This window comes from Boleophthalmus pectinirostris, unplaced genomic scaffold (genome assembly GCF_026225935.1).
Source record: "Boleophthalmus pectinirostris isolate CB_2022bp ecotype Guang Dong unplaced genomic scaffold, ASM2622593v1 HiC_scaffold_6, whole genome shotgun sequence".
Classification (NCBI taxonomy): Eukaryota; Metazoa; Chordata; class Actinopteri; order Gobiiformes; family Gobiidae; genus Boleophthalmus; species Boleophthalmus pectinirostris.
Window position 1 is genome coordinate 41,752,015 of NW_026571447.1, and position 27,143 is coordinate 41,779,157.

At 45.4% G+C, this 27,143-nt stretch overlaps 1 protein-coding gene across 1 annotated transcript; it reads left to right on the top strand.

The window, feature by feature from the left end:
- Positions 1-388: 388 nt before the first annotated feature.
- Positions 389-27,047, top strand: phf1 (PHD finger protein 1). Its single transcript, XM_055163610.1, has 17 exons — positions 389-407; positions 646-695; positions 1,061-1,090; positions 4,833-4,911; positions 5,423-5,504; positions 5,956-6,042; positions 8,047-8,141; positions 9,112-9,260; positions 9,577-9,672; positions 10,342-10,410; positions 11,304-11,427; positions 12,137-12,204; positions 12,373-12,504; positions 13,720-13,798; positions 14,554-14,666; positions 15,342-15,428; positions 23,512-27,047. The coding sequence occupies exons 4-17, from the start codon at positions 4,834-4,836 to the stop codon at positions 23,588-23,590; spliced, it is 1,338 nt and encodes a 445-aa protein (XP_055019585.1). The 5' UTR covers positions 389-407; positions 646-695; positions 1,061-1,090; position 4,833; the 3' UTR covers positions 23,591-27,047.
- Positions 27,048-27,143: the final 96 nt, after the last annotated feature.

Consider the following 27,143-nt stretch of genomic DNA (forward strand, 5'->3'; position numbering starts at 1 on the left):
TATTATTTACAAAAAGTGCCGTTTGGGCCAATTGTTTTAATATATTTTAGCATAAATTTATTAGAATGGTAAACTTTGTTCATAAGTTTGAAGGAGAAAAGCCTAATCTTATTATTTATTATAAAGTTTTAATTCACAGTCCATCATTTTTTCCAAATAGTGTCAGGGACAAATTTTCTCCAGTAAAAACTTGCAGAGGACACAGAGGAACCTCCTGCTGGAACAGAGCTCGTGTAACGGAGTTAAAAAGGCACATGTTACTATTTTCTGGGTGTATTTTATGTTTAATTAAAGTTTATGTTCATGTTATCGTTTTTGCGTTTTATTTTGAAATCCGGAAGTGCGCAGCTGCTCCCACGTCTATTTTATTTTGGTAGTTCCACTTCCTCTCAGGAGCCGCTGCGGGGGTGAGTCTGTCCGGACTGAAAAAGAATATATTTAACAAAAACAACGCACTTTTATCATAAATACAGGAACACATGTTGATAACACGACGTTTTCACATGTATTGGATGTATTGTGGCGCGCTAACTTTGAGTTTTGTAAATTTTATTTGGATTTAAAAAGTTAGCTTAATATTGTAATATTGTAATGAATGGCGGGAAAATGAGCGGCTATTTTATGATTTTGTTTGGATTTTTACAGGAGCCAGAAACTGAAGATATTTTTAGAGAGTATTTATATGTCTGCTACAGGTAGGTTTTATTTTATTTTATTTTTGTAAAAGTTGTAAATTGTGTGTAGCTCCCCTGGTTTTCTTCACAAAAAAGGACTTAACGCTCCGTCCTGATGATCATGTGTCAATATTTATTTTTAGTCATCTTCAACTCCATCAACGCTTTGAAACACCGTGAAAACTAAAATAAAGACAGACACAGAAAAAGGCTTAGGTTTACATAAATACCTTTAAATGAATGCAGAACAGAAAACAATTTATATATTTACCGTGTTCATCTGTACAACACCAGCGGGAGTTAAGTAGCGCGTCTTTCATTTTGACGTCTTTTCTTTACACATTTTTCTGTGTTTCTCTGTGTCATCTTTTTCTCTTTACTTCCAGGGGCAAGGTAAAAGGTCACGTAACTTAAAGGTAAATATTTTCACAAATAAAATATAAAATTTATAACTGTGGTGTTCTGACACGCCTTAAATATTTGAACTAATAAAATAATTTCTCACTTATTACCATGAAAACAAATATACTGACATTATCGTCAGCTACATTGTGCATCTGTTTCTCTAAATTATTATTATTATTAGTTTATTTATTTCATTAAAGTAAATAAAGTATAAAAAGATATTAACAGTGTCACAACATCAAATATACAAGAAATGAATGAAAAGGAGCAGAACAAAGAGTCGTCTTACATTCTCTGCCCCTTTAACCTTTTCCAAAAAAAACATAAACAGCGAGAGTCACTTTAAAACATTTCACATCAGTACATTTCTATTCAGTCACATCAATCCCAAACAGAAATCTTCACGATTATGCACAACAACTTAGTTTCCTTTTTTGTACGTACACACTGCACTGGATGTTATGTGTTTTTAAAAGCCATTATTGTACTTGATTCTTTTATTTCTTTGTCAAGACTCTTCCATAAATGACTTCCTTTCACAGCGAAACTTTGCTCCAGAACCTCAATTCTGAATCTGTTTTTTTTTTTTTTCTTCAACATGTAGCTTCCTTTTAAACTGTACTGGTTTGTTCTCCTCTCAAACATGACATTTACTGATGCACAGGATACTTTGGGTCGCTCAGTGATGAAAATATGAGCACATAGCAAATAATTTACATACAGTGTGAAGTGATTTAGCAAAATAACGACAAATTTTTCCTTGTAGTGGGTTCATACACGGCTTCTCCAGGAAAATCTTTGCCCCTGCCCACGAGTTTGAATGGCGAGAGCAGGTTCAGTGTTGTCTTTGAAAACTCCTGATTATGAGTTTAAAATTCATAATTATGACTTTTAAACATGTAATTATGACTCTTAAACCTGTAAATATGACTTTAAAACTTGTAATTATGACTTTAAAACCTGTAATTATTACTTTAAATCTTGTAATTATGACTTTAAAACTCATTATTATGACTAAATCCCTTCAGTAGCGTATTGGAGACTGCAGAGAGGAGCCAGTGCCTGACATGTGAAGACGTATTAATAGAGTATTTATTCGTCTGTTACAGGAGTAAAGTGGACTGACTCTACACTGTGTCCTGTCTTTCGTATACGTCCTGACGTAAACTTCGCAGCCGTTACACATGGACACGACTACAACAAACTTTTCCTACGGTGGTGTCAGCTACAGACACTGAGCACATTTTTATCAATAATAGTGTTTTTAAATAATATTTCTTAGGTCACAGCATCAAAAATGACGGCAATGAGTCATAGTAAAATCGTACTTAAGGTTGAATTCATTGCGCCTCAGTAAATGTCCTTTACTGTCAAAGAGCTGAGCCACCATCAGGATGTTTTTGTCAAACCAGTGACGATAAAATAATTCACAAAGCGAAATCATTCATAAAATCCCACCGCCGTCGCGTCACTGTGCTGCCCCCTGGTGGACACACACAGGCCCTACAGGACCTGAGGACCCACTGCGGGGACCTGTGCTTGTCCTTAAAGCCACACTACGTAACGTTTTATGTATTTGTCTTCAGTTTGGTTGTTTTTATTGCGTCTCCACAAACCTGACAACTCTTTGGTCTGGAGGAGGGCTTCTCATGGCTCGTTTCCATGGAAATATATTGTTTTTTAAATTTTCACTCAGGTTAAGCAGCGACAGGTGAACGCTGTGTCCAAAAAGAACATTTAAAACACAAGATACGGAAATACAAAAACAGAAATATAAAATAAAACTCAACTCCACTCGCCCTCGTTAAGACAATAAACAAGTAAGAGAAACAAATAAGAGCAAGAAAACCAATTAAATAAAAAGGTAAAAATTATAAAGAAAGTAATAATACATTTTATTTTTTTTTATTTAAAAAGGTAAAAAAAATATAAATAACTCAAAGACACTTAAAGACTCAGCCGTGCGTCTTGATGCCGTGTTTTTCTTGATGAAAAGCACAACATTCAGAAACATTATTTTCTTGCCCGACTTTGAACGAAACTGTACTTTTCTGAGTACTTTTCCAGCAGCATACTTTTACTCTTACTGGAGTAATATTTGTATTGCAGTAACAGAACTGTTACTCAAGTAAAATGTGAGTGAGTCTGAAAGGACAAAAGCTTCTGTGAAAACCTGAAATGATGTGAACGTTTGTGTTTGGTGCAGCTCCTTCTGATCTGACTGGAGCTGCTGTCGTTATTTATTTCAGATTTAGTCACATTCAGTTACTCTTTAAGTTACTTTTACTCGAGTAGTACTTTTTCCAGTAGATCACTATCTCTACTTGAGTAATAGTATTTTACTTCCAGATCCACATTATTCCTTATTTGATCGTGTCATGTCTCACACGGTGTGTGATCTTCTGTGTCCGAGTCGTTTCTCTGTGGATCATTAAAGTTTGTCTGAGACACTTTAGTTCGTTGAATCTTTTCCTGGAGGATGTTTCTCTGGAGAAACAGTTTGGTAAAAGCTACAAAAGGAAGTTTGAAAAATCCCTCCTGATTAAATAATGATTAAACTGAAGATCCGGCTCTCGCCCCCATAATGAGCCGTAAATCCCGTGGGACCTGAGGTGCTCCGGGTGCTCGGTGTGAGTGCGCCCCCTGGCGGCTCCTGTCTCTTTCCTCCGGAGCCATTTTCACTAAATGAACCTGAGCGGCTCACGCACGTGCAGACGTGCTGAGGGCGCGCGCCTCTGGGCTGGAGGCAGAACGTGAGTGCACGCGTACAGGTTAAGTGTAAACGAATGATTGACGCGCACGTCACACACGCGCTTCACGCGCGCGGCTCCTGTGATGATCAAATGAAGACTCGGCTCTTCACTGTGAAGACTCGGCTCCTCACTGAGCCAAAACTTCCCCGGAGGTGCCGCCGCTGCTTAATGAGGCGCGAGCGCGCTAATTAACTCGTAATTGTCGCGCGGAGGGCGCGCGCGGAGCCGGTCCGGAGCAGCTGTGCGCCGGCACTTGGCCCCGGACTCCCCGGGACCCCCCCGGAGCCGCGGTTTTATGTCTGCGTCACAACAAGTCGTCGCGGCGGCGCGATGGCGTCTCACGCGGCCTGACTCCGCGCGTCAGCGTCAATAGGCCGCGGGGGGCGGAGGGGAACGGCACCGATCAAAGCGACATGACGAAACACCGTCATACGGAGGGACGGACGCACCGCGGCTCAGACGGACAGACGCCCGCCCCTCCCGCGCTCTGACGGTGACTGACACACCGCGGCGCTGCCGGACACACTCTGGAACATACATGCACACTCCCGGGCACAGACCCGGGCACACTCCCGGACACACTCCCGGACACACTCCCGGACACACTCCCGGACACTCTCCCGGGCAGCGCGTCCGAGCGGCCGCTGAGTGGAGCGCGGAGCCCCGCAGATGAGGCTTTTGTATGTGGAGCCGCAGGAGCCACAGAGACCCGCCTCGGAGGAGCCGGCCCTGACAGGTACAGTGCGCGTGCAGACACACACCGCGCGGCGGGGGCGCGTGCACACACCAGAACCTCCGGCACCAGAACCTCCGGCGGAGCCCGAGCGCCGCCGCGCGCCTGTAAGTTTGTGCGCGCGGAGGCGGATGTCAACAGTGTGGCGCTGCGCGCGCACGCGCCTGCCGCTCTGTCTCAGACGCGCGCGCCTCATTTGTCTTGTCTCGTGTCTCGTGCAGAGGAGGAGGGGGGGGCAGGCCGTAAAGTGTGTGTTTGTGTCGTCAGGATGAGCTCCGTGAGTGAAGGAGAGGACGTGCTCGCGCGATGGACCGACGGACTCCTGTACGTGGGCAACGTGAAGAGGGTGAGCGTGCACGTGACACTCATGCACCTCCACCTGTGCCCCCCACATGCTCTGTCCACCCTCACTCTGTCCCCCTCCACCTGTGCCCCCCACATGCTCTGTCCACCCTCACCCTGCCCTCCCTCACTCTGTCCCTCTCACCCTGTCCCCCTCACCCTGTCCTCCTCACGTCTCTAAGGTTCCTTCACTCTGTCAGATGTGTCTGTCCCTCACCTGTGTCTCTGTCCCTCACCTGTGTCTCTGTCCCTCACCTGTGTCTCTGTCCCTCACATGTGTCTCTGTCCCTCACCTGTGTCTCAGTCCCTCACATGTCTCCGTCCCTCACATGTCTCCGTCCCTCACCTGTGTCTCTGTCCCTCACATGTCTCCGTCCCTCACATGTGTCTCCGTCCCTCACATGTCTCCGTCCCTCACCTGTGTCTCTGTCCCTCACATGTCTCTGTCCGTCACCTGTGTCTCTGTCCCTCACATGTCTCCGTCCCTCACATGTGTCTCTGTCCTGTGTGTGCAGGTGGACGGGCTGAAGCAGTGCTGTCTCGTTCGCTTCGAGGACAACTCTGAGTTCTGGGTCCTACGCAAAGACATCCACACCTGTGAGACACTCTGAGACTCCACACCTGAGACCCCGTCTGACTGTCTCTGTGTCTGTCCCCCTCTGTCCCCCTCTGCCCCCCTCTGTCCCCCTTTGTCCCCCTCCCATCCTCTCTGGTTGTCTCATATGTCTTCTCTAGTTGTCTCGTTTGTCTTCTCCAGTTGTCTCGTTTGTCTTCTCCAGTTGTCTCGTTTGTCCTCTCTGGTTGTCTCACCTGTCCTCTCTGGTTGTCTCACCTGTCCTCTCTGGTTGTCTCACCTGTCCTCTCTGTTTGTCTCGTTTGTCCTCTCCGGTTGTCTCACCTGTCCTCTCTCTTTGTCTCTTTTGTCCCCTCTGGTTGTCCTCTCTCTTTATCTCGTTTGTCCACTCTGTTTGTCCTTTCTGGTTGTCTCGTTTGTCCTCTCTGTTTGTCCTCTCGGTTGTCTCATCTGTCCTCTTGTCTCTGTCCTCAGTTGCAGGTGTGGGGGAGGACGTGTGTTGTGTCTGTGATGGTCCTCCGCTCAAAGAGCCGCTCATCACGTGTCTCAAGTGTCGGCACGGTGAGACACTTCCACCTCTAGTACTGTAGTAGTAGTAGTAGTAGTAGTAGTAGTAGTAGTACTGTTGTTGTAGTAGTAGTAGTAGTAGTAGTAGTAGTAGTAGTAGTAGTAGTGGTACCTTTCCTTTCTCTGACCCACAGCGTTTGTCTGTAGTTGTGTTTGTGATGTGGAGGACTACTATAGAGCTTTTTCACATCGTCTGAAATGTCCCGCTGTGGGAAACTCTGCCCCAATCACGGACAAGTTCCTGGTGAATATTAAAGAGCCGAGCCTCCGCGGAGCTGCACGTGTAGTGACCGAATATAAACACACACAAACTGTCCAAACTCACTCGTGCACAGCTCTGCACCAAACCCAACGCCCCACACTGAAACAGTTCAGCACAAACACATGAACCACTACACCCCTAAACGTTATGGTCATGAATAAAACAGAAGGAACTTGTTCACTCAGACTCATTCTAGAATTAAAATTAAAAATGGATTTGATGATGTGGATATTTAGTCAGTTTGGCGCCCCCTAGTGCCTCCGCTTAGTTTCATTTCTGTCCACCTCTAGTTCAGGAATCAGAAAAAACACTAGACGATTCACAAAAACCACAGAAGTGCGAGTTCAGGCACCAGCCAATCAGAGAAGAGACAGACATTCTGTGTTGGTGACGATTCCCCAGATCGAGGATTTAAAGCCGAAACAAAGAAAATGTTTGGTGAATTTTATCAAGGGGAAAGACGTTATTGTTCTTCTTCCTACAGGATTTGGGAAAAGTTTAATATACCAGTTTACCCCGTTTGCGGCGCATTACATACGACACGACCAAACAGCAGCAATTGGTTAAATAAAAAAAGTCCCCGCCTACTGTCGAGTGAATGAATCCTAACGCTGCAAGTCACACGGTTTCTACGACGTGAAACTGTCTGAAGAATCAGGCTAGTGGAGACTTACACAGACACAGAAATTTGTGCAGTTTAAATGCTCCACGTCTCTAAGGCTGCGTTCAGACTGCACCTGAAGTGACCCAAATCCGATTTTTTGGCTTCTATATGATCTGTATCTGATCTTTTAATGACAGTTTGAACGACACAGATCAGTTTTTTTCACATGTGACCCAGGACACTTGGATATGTGCTCCTGAAACTGATACATATCTGATCTTTTGACATGTGACTTCAGTGTGAACAGTCAGGTCACATTCATCCACCTACACGTTATCAACAAGACACAAACGTCACTATTCTGCACTGAAGTAGGAGAAAACTGTTCATGATCCATGTGACTGAAGTGAAGCACATCTCCACTCACCACAAAACACCACCACCAAAAACCTGGTCCTTCTCCTTCTCAATCTCCTCCTTAAAACAAGTCAGTTGTTCATGTTGTGGCTCCGGTACGAGAGGAACTTTAAAATCTCCAGGTGCTCGATGCTACGTCCATGTTTGGACACTTGTGTAAACACAGAGACGCTCGCTGTGGTTGACGTCGTCGTGTCTCCAGTGTCACATGTGGGACACTTTTGGACCGTTTAATGTTCACACTGGAGTCACATACAAGTCACATTTAACTGGAAATGTGAACGACCTCGAAAAAACACAATTTCACAAAAAAGTCGGAATTGAGCGTTAAACCCTGCAGTCTGAACAGAGACTAAGATCAGAACATGAGTTGAGTTTGTTGTGTGACTAATGTGTCTCGTTGTTTCTTTAAGTTTTGTTCTTTCTTCTCTTGATCGTTGTGGATAAATTGTTCATGAAGAATGTTTCTCCTTTGTGGAGTTTGTTGGTTGAAGATTTGGTGATGGAGCAGATTTATGAAACTGCTGGAGAATACGACACACATTTACACACACACATTTACACAGAAAAACATTAACTGGCAGTTCCCCAAACCTACAGCAGGACACTTCAGACGTTGTGAAAAAGTTCTATCTGTGGACTGGAATGTTTTTTTATTTGTGCCTATTATTATGACTACTACTACTCGAGTACCTGACCGTGTGCGTCTCCTCAGGGTACCACGCGGCCTGTCATGCGCCCCCTGTTGACCCGGAGGTGGACACAGACTCGTGGATCTGCAGACACTGTGTCTTTGCCGTGGCCACGAAGGTCAGAAAGTGAAACCGAAAACAGAAAACCACAAAACGATTCACAACATACAACACTCCACTGCGACTTCACAAACCTGAAGCCATGTGCATGAGGGTCATCGGTGACAAAGACACTGAGGCTCAAAAACAAAAGTCTAAATTTTACACATCTCCAGAACAACTATATTCTGCTCTTCTGTGCACACACACACACACACACACACACACACACACACACACACACACACACACACATTTAAACATATATGGACACTCTGATGTGAACCATTTCTTATTAAACCAACAACATGGTTTAAAGTTCAGATCGGGGTTGAAATAGATTCAGATGAAATAAGTCATGGTACATTCCAAATGAACAGCCCCTTTTACTTTTAGTTCAGTAGAAATGAACAATTCAGGTCTGAAATGATCCAAATGATTCTAGTGAAGGTGTGTGGTTGCCTGTATCCAGGTTCTGCCTCGTTTCAGAGCTAGTTCAGGGTGGTACAGTGTGGACCCCTGGTTTAGGCGTCCCATACGGACCGCTGGAGATACCAGCTTCCAGGGGGTCTGGCCTGGTTAGAACCTTGGACAGGCCAAGGCGTCACTAAGTGAACTGTGTCAAACGAGGCTTTTGTGACAAGCAAACAACTTTATTATTGTGTTTCAGAAGACATCAGAACATTCTACAGACCAATCTGAATACATACAGACAAGGGCAGCTAAAATTAAAATACTTAAAATCCAAAATCCTGTTGTGATACAGTGAGTTCTTGAGTTTAGTTTATATTTGGAAATACCAGGTTCAACATTTGTGACTTTACTGTTTGGATATTTTATGGTAAAGTATCAACAGTGAAGTCTGGCTCTAGAATCTGAAAAAGTCCAGTAACACGGATCACAAAGTCCTGTAATATTCCCCAGACGTTTCCAGGAAATAAATGTAGTGACTATAATAATAATAACCCCAGCCTGTGTGTGTGTTTCAGAGGGGCGGGGCCATGAAGCGCGGCCGTTTCGCCCGACTCATGCAGTACATGAAGCTGCGGCTGCCCTATCAGCTCTCGGCTCTGGACTGGGACCCACAGCATCTGACCAATCAGCAGCAGTGTTACTGCTACTGCGCCGGGCCTGGAGAGTGAGTGACCTGCCGACCTGAACACCTGACCGCAACTCCAACCCCAACGCAGTGACCCGCCCAAACATAACTTTGACCACAACACAGTGACCCTCTCTGTCCCAACACCCAACCCCAACCACTAGATTAGTCGTTCTATTCTTCAGGTTTTCGGCCACACCGTGTCACATCTGTGTGAAAATCCACATATTTAAGACGTGTAAAAAAGGAACCACATCCTTTTATCCTCGTACACACAAGAGTACACTGCTGACCCCTCCTCTGTTCTGACCTCTGACCCCTGTTCTGACCTCTGACCTGTGTTGTGACCCTGCAGGTGGAATCTGAAGATGCTGCAGTGTGCTCGCTGTGGGCAGTGGTTCCATGAGGCCTGCACCCAGTGTCTGTCCAAACCTCTGCTCTACGGAGACAGGTACCCCACCCTGCACCCACAAATACCCCACCCTGCACCCACAGGTGGCCCACCCTGCACCCACAAGTACCACACCCTGCACCCACAGGTGTCCCACCCTGCACCCACAAGTACCACACCCTGCACCCACAGGTACCCCACCCTGCACCCACAGGTGTCCCACCCTGCACCCACAAGTACCCCACCCTGCACCCACAGGTGGCCCACCCTGCACCCACAAGTACCACACCCTGCACCCACAGGTGTCCCACCCTGCACCCACAAGTACCACACCCTGCACCCACAGGTGTCCCACCCTGCACCCACAGGTGTCCCACCCTGCACCCACAGGTGTCCCACCCTGCACCCACAGGTGTCCACAGTGGGGTCCAGGGTGGGCGGGTTTAAACACACTGAAATCCAGTATGTTTAAACCAAAAAAAAAAAGTCTCTCTGATCTGAACCGCAGTATCAGCACCTGCACCAACATGAGTCAGTGCTAGTGCAGCCTCTGCAGCTCAGGGAGGGAATTCTGGAGGTTCTGAGCTTCACATGAGGCCTGAACATAAACTGAGACTGAGACAAAAGCAGGACGTGTCTCTGTGTCTCTGTCCGCAGCTGAAGGATCTAGAGACACAGGTTGGATTGAAATAACATGCCTGTGTGTGTTTGTGTGTTTGTGTTTTGCAGGTTCTATGAGTTCGAGTGCTCCGTCTGCACCAAGGGCCCAGAGACCATTCAGCGTCTGCCCATGACCTGGTGAGTCCACAGAGAATAAACACAACACCACAAAGATCTGGATACACCACAAAGATCTGGACACACACATCATCCTGCAGCCACACTCAGGTTTAAAAGCCCAGATTAAACTTGTGAACCACGAGCAACAAAACACAAACAGAACAGGAACAACTCAAACCGTTTGTGAGGCTGTAAATGAGAGAAGCACATTCTGAACCGGGACAGAGGAAAACAAACATCGAGAGGAAATCGAAAAACAAACCTGCCCACGGGACGATAAACCGGGACAAGGGGCTTTTTTACTCTCACACACCTGGGATAAAGTCCTGAGGAAGTGCGACTGCAGGTGGCGCTGTCGTCCTGCCTCCACCGAGAGGAAGACACAGACAAAACCTGTTTACGTTATCTGAGAGAGACGACACAGAAACATCACCAGACTCTGAGGACGAGTCTGAGGACGAGTCTGAGGACGAGTCTGAGGACGAGTCTGAGGACGAGTCTGGGGACGAGTCTGGGGACGAGTCTGAGGACGAGTCTGGGGACGAGTCTGAGGACGAGTCTGGGGACGAGTCTGGGGACGAGGAGGAGGACGAGTAGGAGGACGAGTCTGAGGAAGAGTCTGAGGACGAGTCTGAGGACGAGTCTGAGGACGAGTCTGAGGACGAGTAGGAGGACGAGTAGGAGGACGAGTCTGAGGACGAGTCTGAGGAAGAGGAGGAGGAGCAGAACAAACTGTCAGGACCAAAACAAACTCTGGGACTGAAAAAAGAACCAAAGAACATCAAATACATTATGCACAAATTGAACAATATAGAAAAGAGCATTTTAATAACACATAAATTCATCAAATTAACAATTGTCTCCCTCTTTGTCTCCCTGTCTGTCTCTGTCCCCCTGTCTGTCCCGTGCAGGGTGGACCTGGCTCACCTGGTCCTGTATCACCTCTCTCTGTGCTGTAAGAGGAAATACTTTGACTTCGACCATGAGATCCTGTCCTTCGCCAACGAGAACTGGGACTCTCTGCTGCTGGGCGCGGTACTGGCACCTGCACCACCCTCACCCACATCTGCCCCTCACCCCCCTAACCTCTCACCCACATCTGACCCTCACCCCCCTAACCTCTCACCCACATCTGAGCCTCACCCCCCTAACCCCTCACCCACATCTGACCCTCACCCACATCTGCCCCTCACCCCCCTAACCTCTCACCCACATCTGCCCCTCACCCCCCTAACCTCTCACCCACATCTGCCCCTCACCCCCCTAACCTCTCACCCACATCTGACCCTCACCCACATCTGACCCTCACCCACATCTGACCCTCACCCACATCTGCCCCTCACCCCCCTAACCTCTCACCCACATCTGACCCTCACCCACATCTGACCCTCACCCCCCTAACCCCTCACCCGTCTTTCTTCTCTTGATATTTGTGGATAAATTGTTCATGAAGAATGTTTCTCCTTTGTGGAGTTTGTTGCTTGAAGATTTGGTGATGGAGCAGATTTATGAAACTGCTGGAGAAAACTACACACACTTACACACACATTTACACACACACTTACACGCACACATACACACATTTACACACACATTTTGCCACAGAAAACCATTAACTGGAAGCTCAGCAAACCTACAGCGGGACACTTCACCCAATGTGAAAAAGATCTATTGCGCGCTAATGCTGTGTCGGTGAACATGTGAAAGTGACTGTGTGTGTGTCTGTGTCTGTGTGTGTCTGCAGCTGTCGGACACGCCGAGGCAGGAGCGCTGTCACCACCTGCTGGCCGCTCTCAACGTGCACAAGGACAGGTTATTATCGTTATTTCTATTTTACTAATTGAATTGAAATTGAATTATTACTATTATTATTGTTGTTGTTGTAATTATTATTTACACTGGGTGACCTTAAGAAAATTAAAAAGCAGATGTGTTGTTTTATACGTTTCACTCTCTGTGTCTGTGTCTGTGCTGGTGCAGGTTTGTGTCGGGGAAAGAGATCAAGAAGAAGAAGTGCCTGTTTGGACTCCAGGTGCGAGCTCCGCCCCCTTTGGCGTCAGACACCTCCCCCGTCCTGACCGAGGCTCCGGTCAGCATCGGTCACCGCAAAAGGTCAGCTCTGCCCGTGCACACTCACTTTTTAAACCTGATGCCCTCCCCTGTGCTCATACCACACTGTTCTAATGTTGTTCCCTCCTCAAAAATAGACCTGGAGACGTTTGTTTCATTCACACACACAACATAAAGTGTTAAAATCGACTCTGACAGAATTTTAACACTTTCTCAGTGTTTATTTGAGTCACTCTGTTCTAGAGTTAATTTAACATTTTTGGAAATTTTAATGAAGTAACACTGGACCAAAGTTCCTGTTTAACCTGAAATCCAGAGTTATATGAATGTTTAGAGAGTAAACAGATAACACTTTGTAGAGTTATCCTGATTTAACTCAACAACACACAGAGGGGTTTTATTTGAGTTAATTTAAGATGAAATTATGAACAAAACTGGTTCAAACTGGTTCTTCTCTGGAGGGAGTTTGAAGTGGTGGGAGGAGACAAATTAACACTAAGTTTAATTAACTTCAACCAAATCAACTCTGACAAATAACCCCAACTCCAACACACATTTAACTCTCAAAGAGTTAAAATAACACTTTGTGTTAAAACCAACTCTGAAATATTTTAGCCTGAAGTTTTAACCCTCCAGTTTTTGCTGTGCAGGTTTAACACACAAGCCCTGCACATTTACACGAGTTCTTCTCTCAGACCAGAAAACACTCTGTTTCACCTTGTGATGTCATCATGTGGTGATACAGGAGGTGCTCCACGGTGTTTTTAAACTCCACACACCTTCACTAGAATCACTTGGATAGTTTCAGTCCTGGAGTTGCCAGTCTCGACTGAACTAAAGGGAAAAGGAGCTGTTCACGTGGAAACTACCACTTGATGACATCACAAGGTGGAACAGAACATTTGGAGCTTTGGAGATGTAAACAGATGATAATAAAGAGTTACTGAAACATGTGAATGAAACAAACGCAACTCCAGCTCTGATTTTGAGGAGGAAACATTAGAACATGATTTAAGATTCATAAGAGTTAGTTTTGAGTGATATTGGACCTTTAAGTTACATTTTCACATAAAACTTTTATGTAAATGAATAAAAAATCTACAAAACTTGAACATTTTTTTAAACCAGAATATCAGTAGTAATTAACAATATGATGGTGATATTTTTAGTTCTGGATTTTCTGCATTTCATTTTTCAAGTTTTTGGATTTCACTGATTCTTTCTGAAGTGCTTCATGTGATCCTGTGTTTCCTTCAGCCCGCTGTCAGTGCCCTGTCCAAAGAGAGTGGGGGCGCTAGAGCCCCGCAAACCCAAGAGACGCCTCCCGGACTCACAGGTCAGAGCCGCTGTCTTCATACGTCGAAGTGTTTCAGTTTTAGTTTCATCTCTCGCTCCTCCGTCCTGTTCAGGTCAAGTGCATCTTTCCCAAAGCTCTGACCGCACTCGCCTCACTTACAGAACACAGCTCGGTGTTAAACTCTGAGCACCAACACTCACAGAGTCACTGCTCTCTTCAAACGCTGCTTCTATTTTTACTCGGGCTTCTGATGCTCTCACTGAACACACGTTTCACTGACAGATGCAGCTCCTGCGTCTCCACGGGCTCCGCGTTTGTGTAAAAGCTGCTGACTCTGCTGGATTCACTCTTCAATCTTAAAATTTGTAACAAAAACAAACAAAATACAGTTGTTTTTTTGTCTTCCATCTTCTACTGATTTAAAAAATGTTTTACCTAAATGTATCCAGTCATTTGTTTTGGTAAAATACAGAAAAGCTGCTTAAAAACGACAAAAACACAAAGAAAATGTGACTATGCTGACTCATGTTCGTCATGAATGTGCCGAGTACAGAACAGTTTTATTTAATTACACATTCAGATCACAATTTTATTATTACCAACCACCACAAACCGGGGATGGTCCAGTTTTTTATTTTGAAAATCTGTTCACTCTGCTTAAATGTCCGTCTCTGAAACCTTTTCTACTGCAGACCCCTTCTGGACAAATGAGGAATTACACCAACATGCTTTCTGTAAAATATACTCTACTGCACTCACCTGTCCCTTTGTCCCTGTCTGTCCCTGTCCTGCAGACGTGTCCTGCTCCTGCCGGCGTTGATCACATAGAGTGTCTCCCGTGTTGTCATGGTTACATGGGCGGGGCCAATCTGTACAACAGGAAGTCGGATCAGAGCTTCAGCCCGAGGTAAAATATTTTCATTCAGCAATAAAAAAAAGTCATTTTTAGATTTCCCTGAAAACCTTAAAGAGGAGGTCTTCTGCAAAGTCAACTTTTTGGAAAATGGGAGAAAGTTCCAAAATCACAAACCTGCCTGAGGTTTTAGATCATCCATGCATGTTTGAATAATCTAGAGATCTCTCCGGGCCCTATTCAAACCCTCATTACGGTGAGCAGTACAAGTCTGTTTGAGGCTCCGCTTATTTCAGAAAATCAGGAAGTAAATGCAGAAGTAAAAATCTTTTTTGGGCCCATGTGCCAATGAGCTCAGCCCACTGAAAACAATACAACGCCATCTTGGATTCATCTTCAGATTTGATTATAGTTCTGTGAACTGGACACAGCAACAGGACAGACCTGATGAGACGTACGGGAGTTTCATGAGTGCGACACACACTGCGCTCTGAAGGGGGAGTGAGTTAGCACAGAGAGGAGAGACTCAGAGTGACAAAAACGAAAATGAAACTAATAAAATATGCAAATATGTTGTTTTGGACAAATATAACATTTTCAAAACAATAAAAGGAACATGTGACGTGCTACAGTGAAAACCCCAGAGAGGTGTAATAACTCCTCTTTAAACATGACTTGTGCAGATTTGTTCCTAACACTCTGAGATGTGTGTCTCTTGTTCGTCCTCAGTCCTCCGTCCAAGCGCATGTGGTCGTTTTATCACAACTCGTACAGTGGAAGTGTGGGACTGTCCCGGAACCTGCACTACTACAACAGGTCAGAGCTCGTCCACCTCAGCAGAGTCACACAGAGACACGGACAGACCTAACCCACCAACCCACTAACCCTCTAACCCTCTAACCCTCTAACCCTCTAACCCACCAACCCTCTAACTCTCTAACCCTCTAACCCGCCAACCCACTAACCCACCAACCCTCTAACCCTCTAACCCACCAACCCTCTAACTCTCTAACCCTCTAACCCACCAACCCTCTAACTCTCTAACCCTCTAACCCACCAACCCTCTAACTCTCTAACCCACCAACCCTCTAACCCACTAACACTCTAACCCACTAACCCAAACCCTAACCCGCCAACCCACCAACCCTCTAACTCTCTAACCCACCAACCCTCTAACCCACAACCCACTCTAACCCACTAACCCAACCCGCCAACCCACCAACCCTCTAACCCGCCAACCCTCTAACGCACTAACCCTCTAACCCTCTAACCCACTAACCCTCTAACCCGCCAACCCGCCAACCCTCTAACCCACTAACCCTCTAACCCACTAACCCTCTAACCGCCAACCCACCCAACCCTCTAACCCGCCAACCCTCTAACGCACTAACCCTCTAACCCGCCAACCCTCTAACCCACCAACCCTCTAACCCACTAACCCTCTAACCCACTAACCCTCTAACCCGCCAACCCACCAACCCTCTAACCCGCCAACCCTCTAACGCACTAACCCTCTAACCTGCCAACCCTCTAACCCACCAACCCTCTAACCCACTAACCCTCTAACCCGCCAACCCACCAACCCTCTAACCCGCCAACCCTCTAACGCACTAACCCTCTAACCTGCCAACCCTCTAACCCTCTAACCCACTAACCCTCTAACTCTCTAACCCACTAACCCGCCAACCCTCTAACCCACCAACCCTCTAACCCACTAACCCACCAACCCTCTAACCTCTAACCCGCCAACCCTCTAACCCACCAACCCACTAACCCGCCAACCCTCTAACCCACCAACCCTCTAACCCACCAACCCTCTAACCCGCCAACCCACTAACCCACCAACCCTCTAACCCACCAACCCACTAACCCACCAACCCTCTAACCCGCCAACCCTCTAACCCACCAACCCTCTAACCCACCAACCCACTAACCCACTAACCCGCCAACCCTCTAACCCACCAACCCTCTAACCCACCAACCCTCTAACCCACCAACCCTCTAACCCTCTAACCCACCAACCCACTAACCCACTAACCCACCAACCCGCCAACCCTCTAACCCACCAACCCTCTAACCCTCCAACCCTCTAACCCTCCAACCCTCTAACCCACCAACCCTCTAACTCTCTAACCCTCTAACCCGCCAACCCTCTAACCCACTAACCCACCAACCCTCTAACTCTCTAACCCACTAACCCGCCAACCCTCTAACCCACTAACCCTCTAACCCACTAACCCTCTAACTCTCTAACCCTCTAACCCGCCAACCCTCTAACTCTCTAACCCACCAACCCTCTAACTCTCTAACCCACCAACCCACTAACCCGCCAACCCTCTAACCACCAAACCCTCTAACAACCCTCTAACCCTCTAACCCACCAACCCTCTAACCCAACCAACCTCTAACCCTCTAACTCTCTAACCCACCAACCCTCTAACTCTCTAACCCACCAACCCTCTAACCCGCCAACCCTCTAACCCACCAACCCACTAACCCGCCAACCCTCTAACCCACCAACCCTCTAACCCACCAACCCTCTAACCCGCCAACCCACTAACCCACCAACCCTCTAACCCACCAACCCACTAACCCACGAACCCACTAACTCGCCAACCCTCTAACCCGCCAACCCTCTAACCCACCAACCCACTAACCCACTAACCCGCCAACCCTCTAACCCACCAACCCTCTAACCCTCTAACCCTCTAACCCACCAACTCTCTAACCCTCTATCCCACCAACCCTCTAACCCTCTAACCCACTACTCTCTAACCCACCAAAAAATGTGTGTGAAAATATTATTTAAAAAATCAATTGGGATCCATTTTGAATCAGTTGGAGACTTGTGTATTGAAGTATCACGATGTGTCACTGAATCTTTTTTTCTTACAGCCATAATTAGTTCTGTTTTATAAACCACATGTTGTTGAATAAAACAAACCCTGTGGTTCGTTGTGTGTGCAGTCTGGAGGAGCCGCACAGGATGCCCGCACAGTGCCTGCAGTACCCAGTCACCCCCAACAGCGCCCCCCAGTGCCACCCCCAGTACCAGCAACACCCCCGGCACCAGCCTCCAGAGGGCAGCAGACCGACGCACGCCGCTCTGGGCCACGACCTCCCTCCGTACCAGGGCAGCGTGGGCAGGGGGGTGGGTGGGTCGGGGGGCGGGGCTTCTGCCGAGGGGGCAGGAGGGGTTGTGGCGAAGGGCTGGGGCGGCGCTGAGGACAAGGGCTGGGGCGGGGCCGAGGCAAAGGGCTGGGGCGGGGCCGAGGCAAAGGGCTGGGGCGGCGCCGAGGACAAGGGGTGGGGCGGCGCCGAGGCCAAGGGGTGGGGCGGCGCCGAGGCCAAAGGCTGGGGCGGCGCCGAGGCCAAAGGCTGGGGCGGCGCCGAGGCGGTGCGGATCCTGGCCCGCCGGGTCACGCACGACGGGAAGGTGCAGTACCTGGTGGAGTGGGAGAACGTGGGCGTGTACTGAAGAGACAAACGAGCGGGTCAGGGTCTGGGGTTCGATTCCCGCCGGGTGGAACTTTCCTCATTGACCTGAAACATGCACAATATTCCTCCAGCCCGATACTGCGGACCGTGGACACAAAGATCAGGAGATGTACCGTGGTGGCTCCTGGGGCCTTGAAGGACGCCTGGGAAGTTCTACCTTAGCACCGTCAGGCTGCCCACAGAGTCTGGCCCCTCTGCGGTGGAGCCAGAGTCTGTGGGTCCAGAGTCTGTGGGTCCAGAGTCTGTGGGTCCAGAGTCTGTGGGTCCAGAGTCTGTGGGTCCAGGGTCTGTGGGTGGGCCCAGGGTCTGTGGGTCCAGGTCTGTGGGCCCAGGGTCTGTGGGCCCAGGGTCTGTGGCCCAGGGTCTGTGGGCCAGGGTCTGTGGGTCCAGGGTCTGTGGGCCCAGGGTCTGTGGGCCCAGGGTCTGTAGGTCCAGAGTCTGTGAGCCCAGGGTCTGTGGGCCCAGGGTCTGTGGGCCCAGGGTCTGTGGGTCCAGAGTCTGTGAGTCCAGCGTTTGTGGGTCTGTGGTGGGGACAGGACTAAAACAGGACTTAAACCTGAGTCCTGATCATCCGACAGTCTACACAGGCGCACCTCGGGCCCGTCTGGATTGGTTTAGTCCTGGTTTAGACCTGGTTCAGTCCTGGTTCAATTCCAATCATTATCTGTTTTTTCATTTTGGATTGGGAGACAAATAATGAAGAAAATAGTTTTTTTGTTTCCTTATTTTTGTTTTTATTTTGAAAAACAAATGAACGAATGATCCACAGATTTCTCTGCACAACAGTTTTCCTTCATCACGCACTTGATTGACAATTTTATTATTACCAAATCAAAAAAAAAAAACAAAATTTAGAATTTTCAAAAAACCAAAAAAAAAAAAAAAAAAAAATTTTTTCATTATTGATGAAAAATGAAAAATTGGAAACTCTTTTTTTTTTCATTCGTTTTAATATAAAACCAAAAATAAGAAAACGAAAAAACTTTTTTATTTTGATTTGTTGTTCGTTTTTTTTTTTCGATTTTGTTTTTAATGAAAAAAAAACGGATTCCCGTTTACGTTTCCGTGACTGCGATGCCGGACTTTTGCACCGCATACGACTGAATCAGGACGGACCCTCAGGACCGAGACCAGACCGCTGGACCGACCAGACAGGACCAGAGCGGGACCAGGTCGGACTCCGAGCTTTGACTCCGAGCTACCCGAGCCGGGGTTCGGCTCCTCCTGGTGGGCTCTGAGCCTCCGGTCTGGTCTCTGGTCTTGGTCTCGGTCTCGGTCTCAGGCCCGCTCTGGTCCGGTCTTCCCAGTCTCAGTAGCTTTGGTCCCGGTCTGGTCCCGGACCTGAACCAAAAGCTCTTAGTTCGATTCATTTTCATTGGTGTGAAAGCGTCAGTCGGAGGCACCTCGCCAGCCGCGGTTCTTGAGCGCGGAGCAGCTCTGTCCCGGTCTAGTCCCGCTCTGGTCTCGGTCTGGACCTGGATCCGTCCTGATTCAGTCCGTATGTGGTGCAAAAGTCCGGCATCACAGTCACGGAAGTCACGTAAACGGGAAACGGCCGTTATCCGTTTTTTCCATTCTTCATTTAAACACAAAATCGAAAACTGAAAAAACGAATCGTTAGCCGTTTTTTTCATTTTGGTTTTGGAGACAAATAGCGAAGAAAACTGTTGTTTTTTCGTTTTCTTATTTTTGGTTTTATATTGAAAAACAAATGAACGAATGATACACGGATTCGGACTGAACCACGACTAAAACAGGACTAAAACAACCTGAGTCATCACCTGGCGCACCTCAAGCCTTTTTTCATTTATTTTTTTTTCATTTTTGACAAATCGACCACAAACACCGGATTGGATGTCACCAGTTTTTTTATTTTGATATTCTGGACACTCTGTGTTTGCCCTGGTTTGGTGTCAGCCTGACCTCTGACCTCTGACCTCTGACCCCTGACCCCTGATCCTCCTGTGCTCTCACCCCTGCGCTCTTTCCATGGAACTATAATAAGACCTGAGATGAACCCAAGTTTGTGTCGTTTCATTGACGCGAAATGCCCAGAAAGTTTTGTATCTTTCACATTATGTCCTGAATAGTGACCAAACCCCGCCCACCGCCAGACCAAACCTGCAGTTCTGACCAATCAGAGCGGAAAAGTGGAAGCAGCGGTGGCTCAGAGCAGTGCCAGGCTAAATCTTACAAACCACACTTTTATAAAAATACAGAGGAAATCTAGAAATTCCAGAGCTTTCACAAAGGGCCTGTGCTGAAGCTGTGGATGCCCGATACAAACACGGGCAAAGACTTCACATAAACACACTCGCCACGTTTACATGAGAGCTTTAATTACAAATACAAATAATTTCATTGTTTAAAAAAAAATCTGCTTTAAAAAGACCATATTCAATGATTACCGTATTTTCTGGACCATAAGTTGCCCCGGAATATAAGTCACACCAGTCAAAAAATACGTAATGAAGAAGAAAAAAACATACAAGTTGCATTTTTTGGGGAAATGTATTTTGTAAAATCAGAGACCAGGAACCGACATTTTATCTTGAAAGGCAAGTTATAGTGATGACAACAGAATAGAGAACAACAGGCTGAATAGTTATTAATATTAACAGTTATTCAGATAATTATACCATAAACAATATAAGTTTACCAAACTCACGATCTCACTCCAAATCACTAAATCCATTCAATTCTTCATCCTCCGTTTCACTTCTGAACAACCTCTAGAGATAAACCATAAATCCATGAGGTAAACGGAGCGCTGCTTCTTCTTCTGTGTCGCTGTCGTCAGACTCAGCATCAGTTCCAGTTAGAATTATTCGTGTCTTTCTGAATCCCGACAGGATGGTTTCAGTGTCACTGAAGTCCAGACTTTGTCCATCCATCCAGTGGCTTCAGGAAAGTTTCATGATGCATCCTCCCGGTGTCACAAGTTTCTCTCTCACTCCAAACTTCCTTTCTGCTGCTCGATTACCGTTTTCTGCTGCAGATTTCACTATTTGTAGCGACACAGTGGCTTTTTCTACAGGAGACATGCGCAGTACAGCGAAGTGACTGGAACAGGAGTAATAGTCGTACTACATACTGACACATGAGCCTAGAGCCTCTCGCGTCTGTCAGTCTGAAAATTTTAATATATAAATTGCACCGGAATATAAGTCGCAGGAAACGCCCAAACCATGAAAAAAAGTGTGATTTATAGTCAGAAAAATACAGGTACTGTGAAACTTAAACTTAATTTTGAAGTAAGTGGGTTTCATTCCGATTTTAAATCTGAATGAATTAGTTTTGTGGATTCTGTTTGTGGTTTATTGTTGTTAAAATGCTGCATGTGTTCTTACGCGTCGATCCGGACGATCCGGCTCTCCTGTCTCGGACTTTGATCCACGATCCGTGGTTTTCTGGCACACTGTTACTGGATCAGAACCACTTCAAAAATCCCTGGATCACACACATTTTTAAAAAGAAAACAATTTTTGGAAACTTTGAACAATTTATTCTGAGTTAAAAAACATCATGTAAACGTGGCGAGTGTTTTCAAAGAAATGGTGTAATACCTCATTTGTCCAGGAGGGGTCAGTGGTAGAACAGGTTTCAGAGTCTCGTCTGGGGCGTCGTTTATAAAACTTCATGTGGAATTCTTGCTAAAATTGTAGAAACAAAACACAGATTTCCTCAAACTGTCTCAGCTCTCGTCTGAGCACAGATCTCCTCCTGACTCGTCTCAAAGTCCTGACTCCAAAGTTCGGACCTCAGACTGTAAATGGACACAGTTGAACCCGAGGAAACCCACAGGAAACCGCCGCACGCCATTACAACGAATTCCACGTAAAGTTTAATAAATGAGGCCCCAGACGTTTTCTACCACCACAAAGAAACTCTCTGAAAACAGCTGCTTTTGTGGGTCTTACATTTAATGTTGATGCACTGATCCAGACGTGTCCAGATGTTTATGTCCTGATGCTATTTAAAGGTTCACTGTGTAACTTTTCTAGTGGGCAGGTCTTCTTTGGCAGCATCAGGTCGCCCACCCCGTCTGCTCACTCTGCGTGGAGATGTTCTGACTGTGAGTGAGGTGGCCTCTCCACAGATCTGATCTGATAAAATTTGTTACCATGGAGCTCAACAACAGTCCCGCCCACTCCCAAGTCCGCTCTGGTTCCAAAAGTTCCCAAAAATTCAAATATTAGTTTAAAGACACGGCGCAGTCCATAACACATTTAAAACTTAAACGTCAGTGAAATTTTTCATAACTCGGGTCTTTAAAGTTTCAGAAAGTGAATTTTCATTAAATTTTAAGTCCTGTGGTCAGTCGTTGCACTGAGCCGAGAGGAACGAGCTTTCAGACCTTTAATTCAGATTTTTTTCACTGTTCAGCTCCACGCTCCCACACACTTTGAAATCTGTTCATTTTCCATTCAGTTTTCCCATAGACCTTTAAAAAAATGTAAATATTAACAGTTTATAGTGTCATAGTCAAGAGCGCACTTACCTGAGACCAGGACAAGACCAAGACTTTTAAATGCTGAGACTGAGACAAGACTCACCAAGGCCCACTGAGACTAAATCAAGACCGTCTTTGTAATTTTCAACATTTATTGATATTTTACAGTTATTTTTGGCACAAATATATCAATGTTATTATAAATCTATCTCCATTTTATCACTTGTCAAGTGTCAGAACTCGAGACCGAGACAAGACGAGTCTAAATATGGTCGAGTCCGAGATGAGACCAAGACCGTGAAAAATCTTCTTGTGGTCAGTCTCAAGACCAAAACTGGTCTTGAACACTACGACACTAGTTTAAAGACATCACGAAGGCTCACTCCAGCTACATACACAGCAGAAAGTTTGAACATTTTCTCAGAGTTTATCTGAGTCACTCTGTTCTAGAGTTAATTTAACACTTGTGTAAATGTTCATTAAGTGACACTGGACCAAAGTTTCTGTTTAACTCCAAATCCAGAGTAATATGAACGTTTAGAGAGAAAACAGATAACACTTTGTGGAGTTATCCTGATTTAACTAAACAACACATAGAGGTGTTTTATTTGAGTTAATTTAAGATAAAATTATGAACAAAACTGGTTCAAACTGGTTCTTCTCTGGAGGGAGTTTGAAGTGGAGGAGACAAATTAACACTAAGAGAAGTTGAATTAACTTAAACCAAATCAGCTCTGACAAATCACCCCAACTCCAACACACATTTAACTTTCAAAGAGTTAAAATAACACTTTTTGTGTTAAAAACAACTTTACCCTGACATTTTAACCCCATTAACTCCGATCTGTAACGTTGTTGATTTAAGTTTAAAAGGCACATTTAGAACAGAGGAAAGTCTGTGGGAAAGTGAGTGTTAAATGAACTCTGTGGTTCTGTTGCTGTTTCCAGGAAAATCCAGAACATCTCCATGAAGCAGATCTGTGGAAAAGTTTCACATTGCACCTTTAAGAATCGGAGTGGGACGTGAGTGATCCCAGAGCAGAGGCTGGAAGCACAGCTCCGTTTCTGTACCCAGATCTTCAAACTAAACCGTATGTTCTTTAGCTGTTAGTCTGAGGAGAGGTTTTGTATTCTGTTTTTAAACACGATGTACTTGAAATTTACATATGTTAAAAAAAACAACTATTTATAGACAGTATTTAACCTTCCTTTACCTCCCGGCCAAACTCTGAATAATTGGAGGTAAAGTTTGTTCCAGATTGATGAAGACTGGAGTTTGAGGACAGAAGATCCAGAGGAGAACAGGTTCTGACTGTGTTCAGTGCGACACGTTCATGAGGACAGAGCACAGACTGAAGAAGATGAGTTCTGTGGATGCGACACCTCCCACAGCGTTCAGCTCCAGGCAAACGAAGCTCATCGAGGGGAGCGGCTTCAGGAGAGACTCTGGAGCCAGGTCCGTGTTAGGAAGAGGAATTTATTCACAGACAAAATGGAGAAATAAAAACACCAGGATCATGTAGAGCAGATTAAAGTAGAGTGACCAGTGTCCCAGCAGATTTATACAAAACCAGTGATTTGTCCCAGTTTTATACAAGAAATGTCCCAGATGTTTCTATTTATGACCAATCTGAGACTTAAACTGGCATTTGTTTCGGTAAAATACAAAAAAAATCTGCTTAAAAACAACAAAAAACAAAGAAAATGTGACTATACTGACTCATGAAAGGTTTCTGCTTGTGTTGTAGTCAAGCCCGCACTAATCGAGACCAAGACCAGTCCCAGACCACAGGGTCCCAAGACCAAGACCTGAGGGTCGAGACCGAGACAAGACCGAGACTTTAAAAGACTGAAACCAAGACAAGACCGAGACCACGGCCCATCGAGACCAAATCGAGACCATCTTTGTCATTTTCAACATTTATTTGTATTTTACAGTTACTTTGGCACAAATATATCAATTTTTAAAAATAAATCTATCTCCTTTTTATCACTGATCGAGTGTCAGACCTCGAGACAAGACCGAGTCCGAACATGGTTGAGTCCGAGACAAGACCAAAACCGCAAAAACCTGTCGAGGCCAAAACTGGTCTCGATAACTATGACACTAGTTTCTGCAGAACAGTTTCCTTAATTTCTCACTCGTTTCACAATTTAATTATTACCAACCACCAAAAAAAATAAAAACTGCGATGCCACAGTTTTTTATTTTGAAATTCTGGTCACTCTAGGTTAATACTGAGTACAAAGTGAAGTGGAGCAGGAAGAGCCCCCATGCTCACTTCCTTTAGGAACATACAAAAATATAAACAGTCTATGGTCCAGATTCATGACAGTACAGGTCTGTCACGATTTTCTTCATATGGGCCATGTTTTTATGGAGTTTCATAAAGTCAAAGTTCTTATCAACCCGCTCTACATGATCCTGTTTTTTTTTTTATTTCACTTTTGTCTGTAAATAAATTCCTTTTCCTGATACGGAACCGACTTTGGGTTTGGGTTAGTACTCATGTAACTGCAGACCTCGATGAGCTTCATTTGACTGAAGCCGAACGCTGTAGGTGACGTCTCACTCCCTCAGACCTGCGTGAAGTCGCCTTCATCAAACGCACAACTACAAAAACTACACCAGTCATTTGTGCTGCTTTAGTTTTGCAAATATTAACAATTCTTTTACAGGTCAAACTGGGGTCAGCAGCTTCAAAATGCTCCAAAATGACACAAAATGGAGTCAGACGTTTGTGCTTCGTTTGTGTTTGGTTTGTGTGATTCTGGTTCTTAAGATCTGAACAGTTTTATTTTAGTCGATGACGTCGTTCAGCCCCACAAAATGTGAAACAGCCTCAAAACAACAGAAAATTAAACCAAACATTTGTATTTGGTTTGTGTTGTTTTGTGTGTGTCTGTTTTCATTTGTGTGAGTTTATTTCTAAAATTATTAATATTGTTTTTGTGTAAATTATATTTTGGTCATTTCTGTTCAGCTGACGACAACAAAACTCCACAAAACGAGTGAAGAGAAACGACCTGAGGCTGTGGAAAAGTCTGTGATTATAGAAAATATGAATCAAAAGCAAATTATTAAAGGCTGATCCAGATTTTTCCACAGACTCGGGTCGTTTCTCTTCACAAAAACAAAGGTTTGGTTTAATTTTCTGCTGTTTTGAGGAGCTGGACGACGTCATCGACCCAAAATAAAACTGTTCATATTTTCCCACGCTCATGGAAATCCTAGAAAAGTTATTGAAGTTTGTGAATTCAGTGAAAGTTTTGGAAAAGTCCTGGAGTTTTAGTCTCTTTTTCCCTCAGCTCCAGTGTTCTGTTCAGTTTTCATGAGTCTGTTCTGATTATTTCTGAACGTCTGAGTCTTTTGTTTAAAGAGACGACAATAAATGCACTGACAGGATTTAAAATGTTCAGAAACTATGATCCCAAACCATAAGGTGAGAGGAAAGAGTTCAAGTCTGATCAGTTCTACACATGTAGGTGCTGGAAATTCATGGAAAATTCACTTTGGCTCATGGAAAAGTCATGGAAAAGTTTGGAAATTTCGTCAGTGAACCAGAATCACACAAACCAAACTTTTTACAGCACAAACGACGCACAAACGACTGACGTAGTTGTTGTGCAGTTGTGTGTTTGATGGAGTCGACCTCACACACTTCGTCTCCGTCTGTGCTCGTCACTGTGAGCGGCTCGTGTCTCCACAGACCTGACTCTCATTTATCCTCCTCCCGCTCGTTTCCTTTGGCTGAAATAGTCCACAACACACCTGTCTGCACAGAGAATGTTCCGAAGTACAGCTTTACCTTTATGTTTCCATGGAGTCATGCATCTCCAGAAAGTTACACCCTGTAGCTTTACGTTTTTAAGTTTGTTTTAGTTCGTTCAGAAAAGGGTTACAGTTTTTAATTTTTACATTTTTTTCTATATTTTCTGCAGTTTTGTGTGATTGCGACGGCCTCCACAGGAACTTTTCACACACTACGGAACATTTTAGTTTATTCTTGACTAAACCGTATTTATTTTTGGTTTGTTTTATTCAAAGACCCGGGGCTGTGGAGCTTCTCACGGTCCATGTCTCTGGTGTTTTTTGGCGTGGGTCATGAGCTCAGGGTCGGACACACGACTGTCGGCATCTCAACACAACTTTTGTAACCGCGGCAACAAGTCTCTGACACACCGGAGGATGCAACGTTCCTTTTTAGAGTTTATATTTTATACAGAGGATAATTCTATCTCCAGTCCGTGCACTTTTATTTACAAAGGATATTTTCAGGAAGTGTTTGTTTGTCACGCCCACAGTTCCCCCTCCGGACTGCAGGGGGCGCTCTACTACTGTTACTCTTCTGGATGTATCACAGCAGATTTTTGAAGTAGTCAAGTCCAAGTTCTGTTTAGTATTTTTGGAATATTTGAGTTTGTAAATGTATCTTTGCTGGTGTAAAATGATCAAAATAAACTTCTTTTACTTAGTCTGAAAAGCGGCTCTGGACCTGCTCGTGTCTGTGCTTCACCACGTGCACCTGCGCGCTCCGAACACGAGATGGCGCTGTGCTGTCAGTGAGTCACAGCGCGGC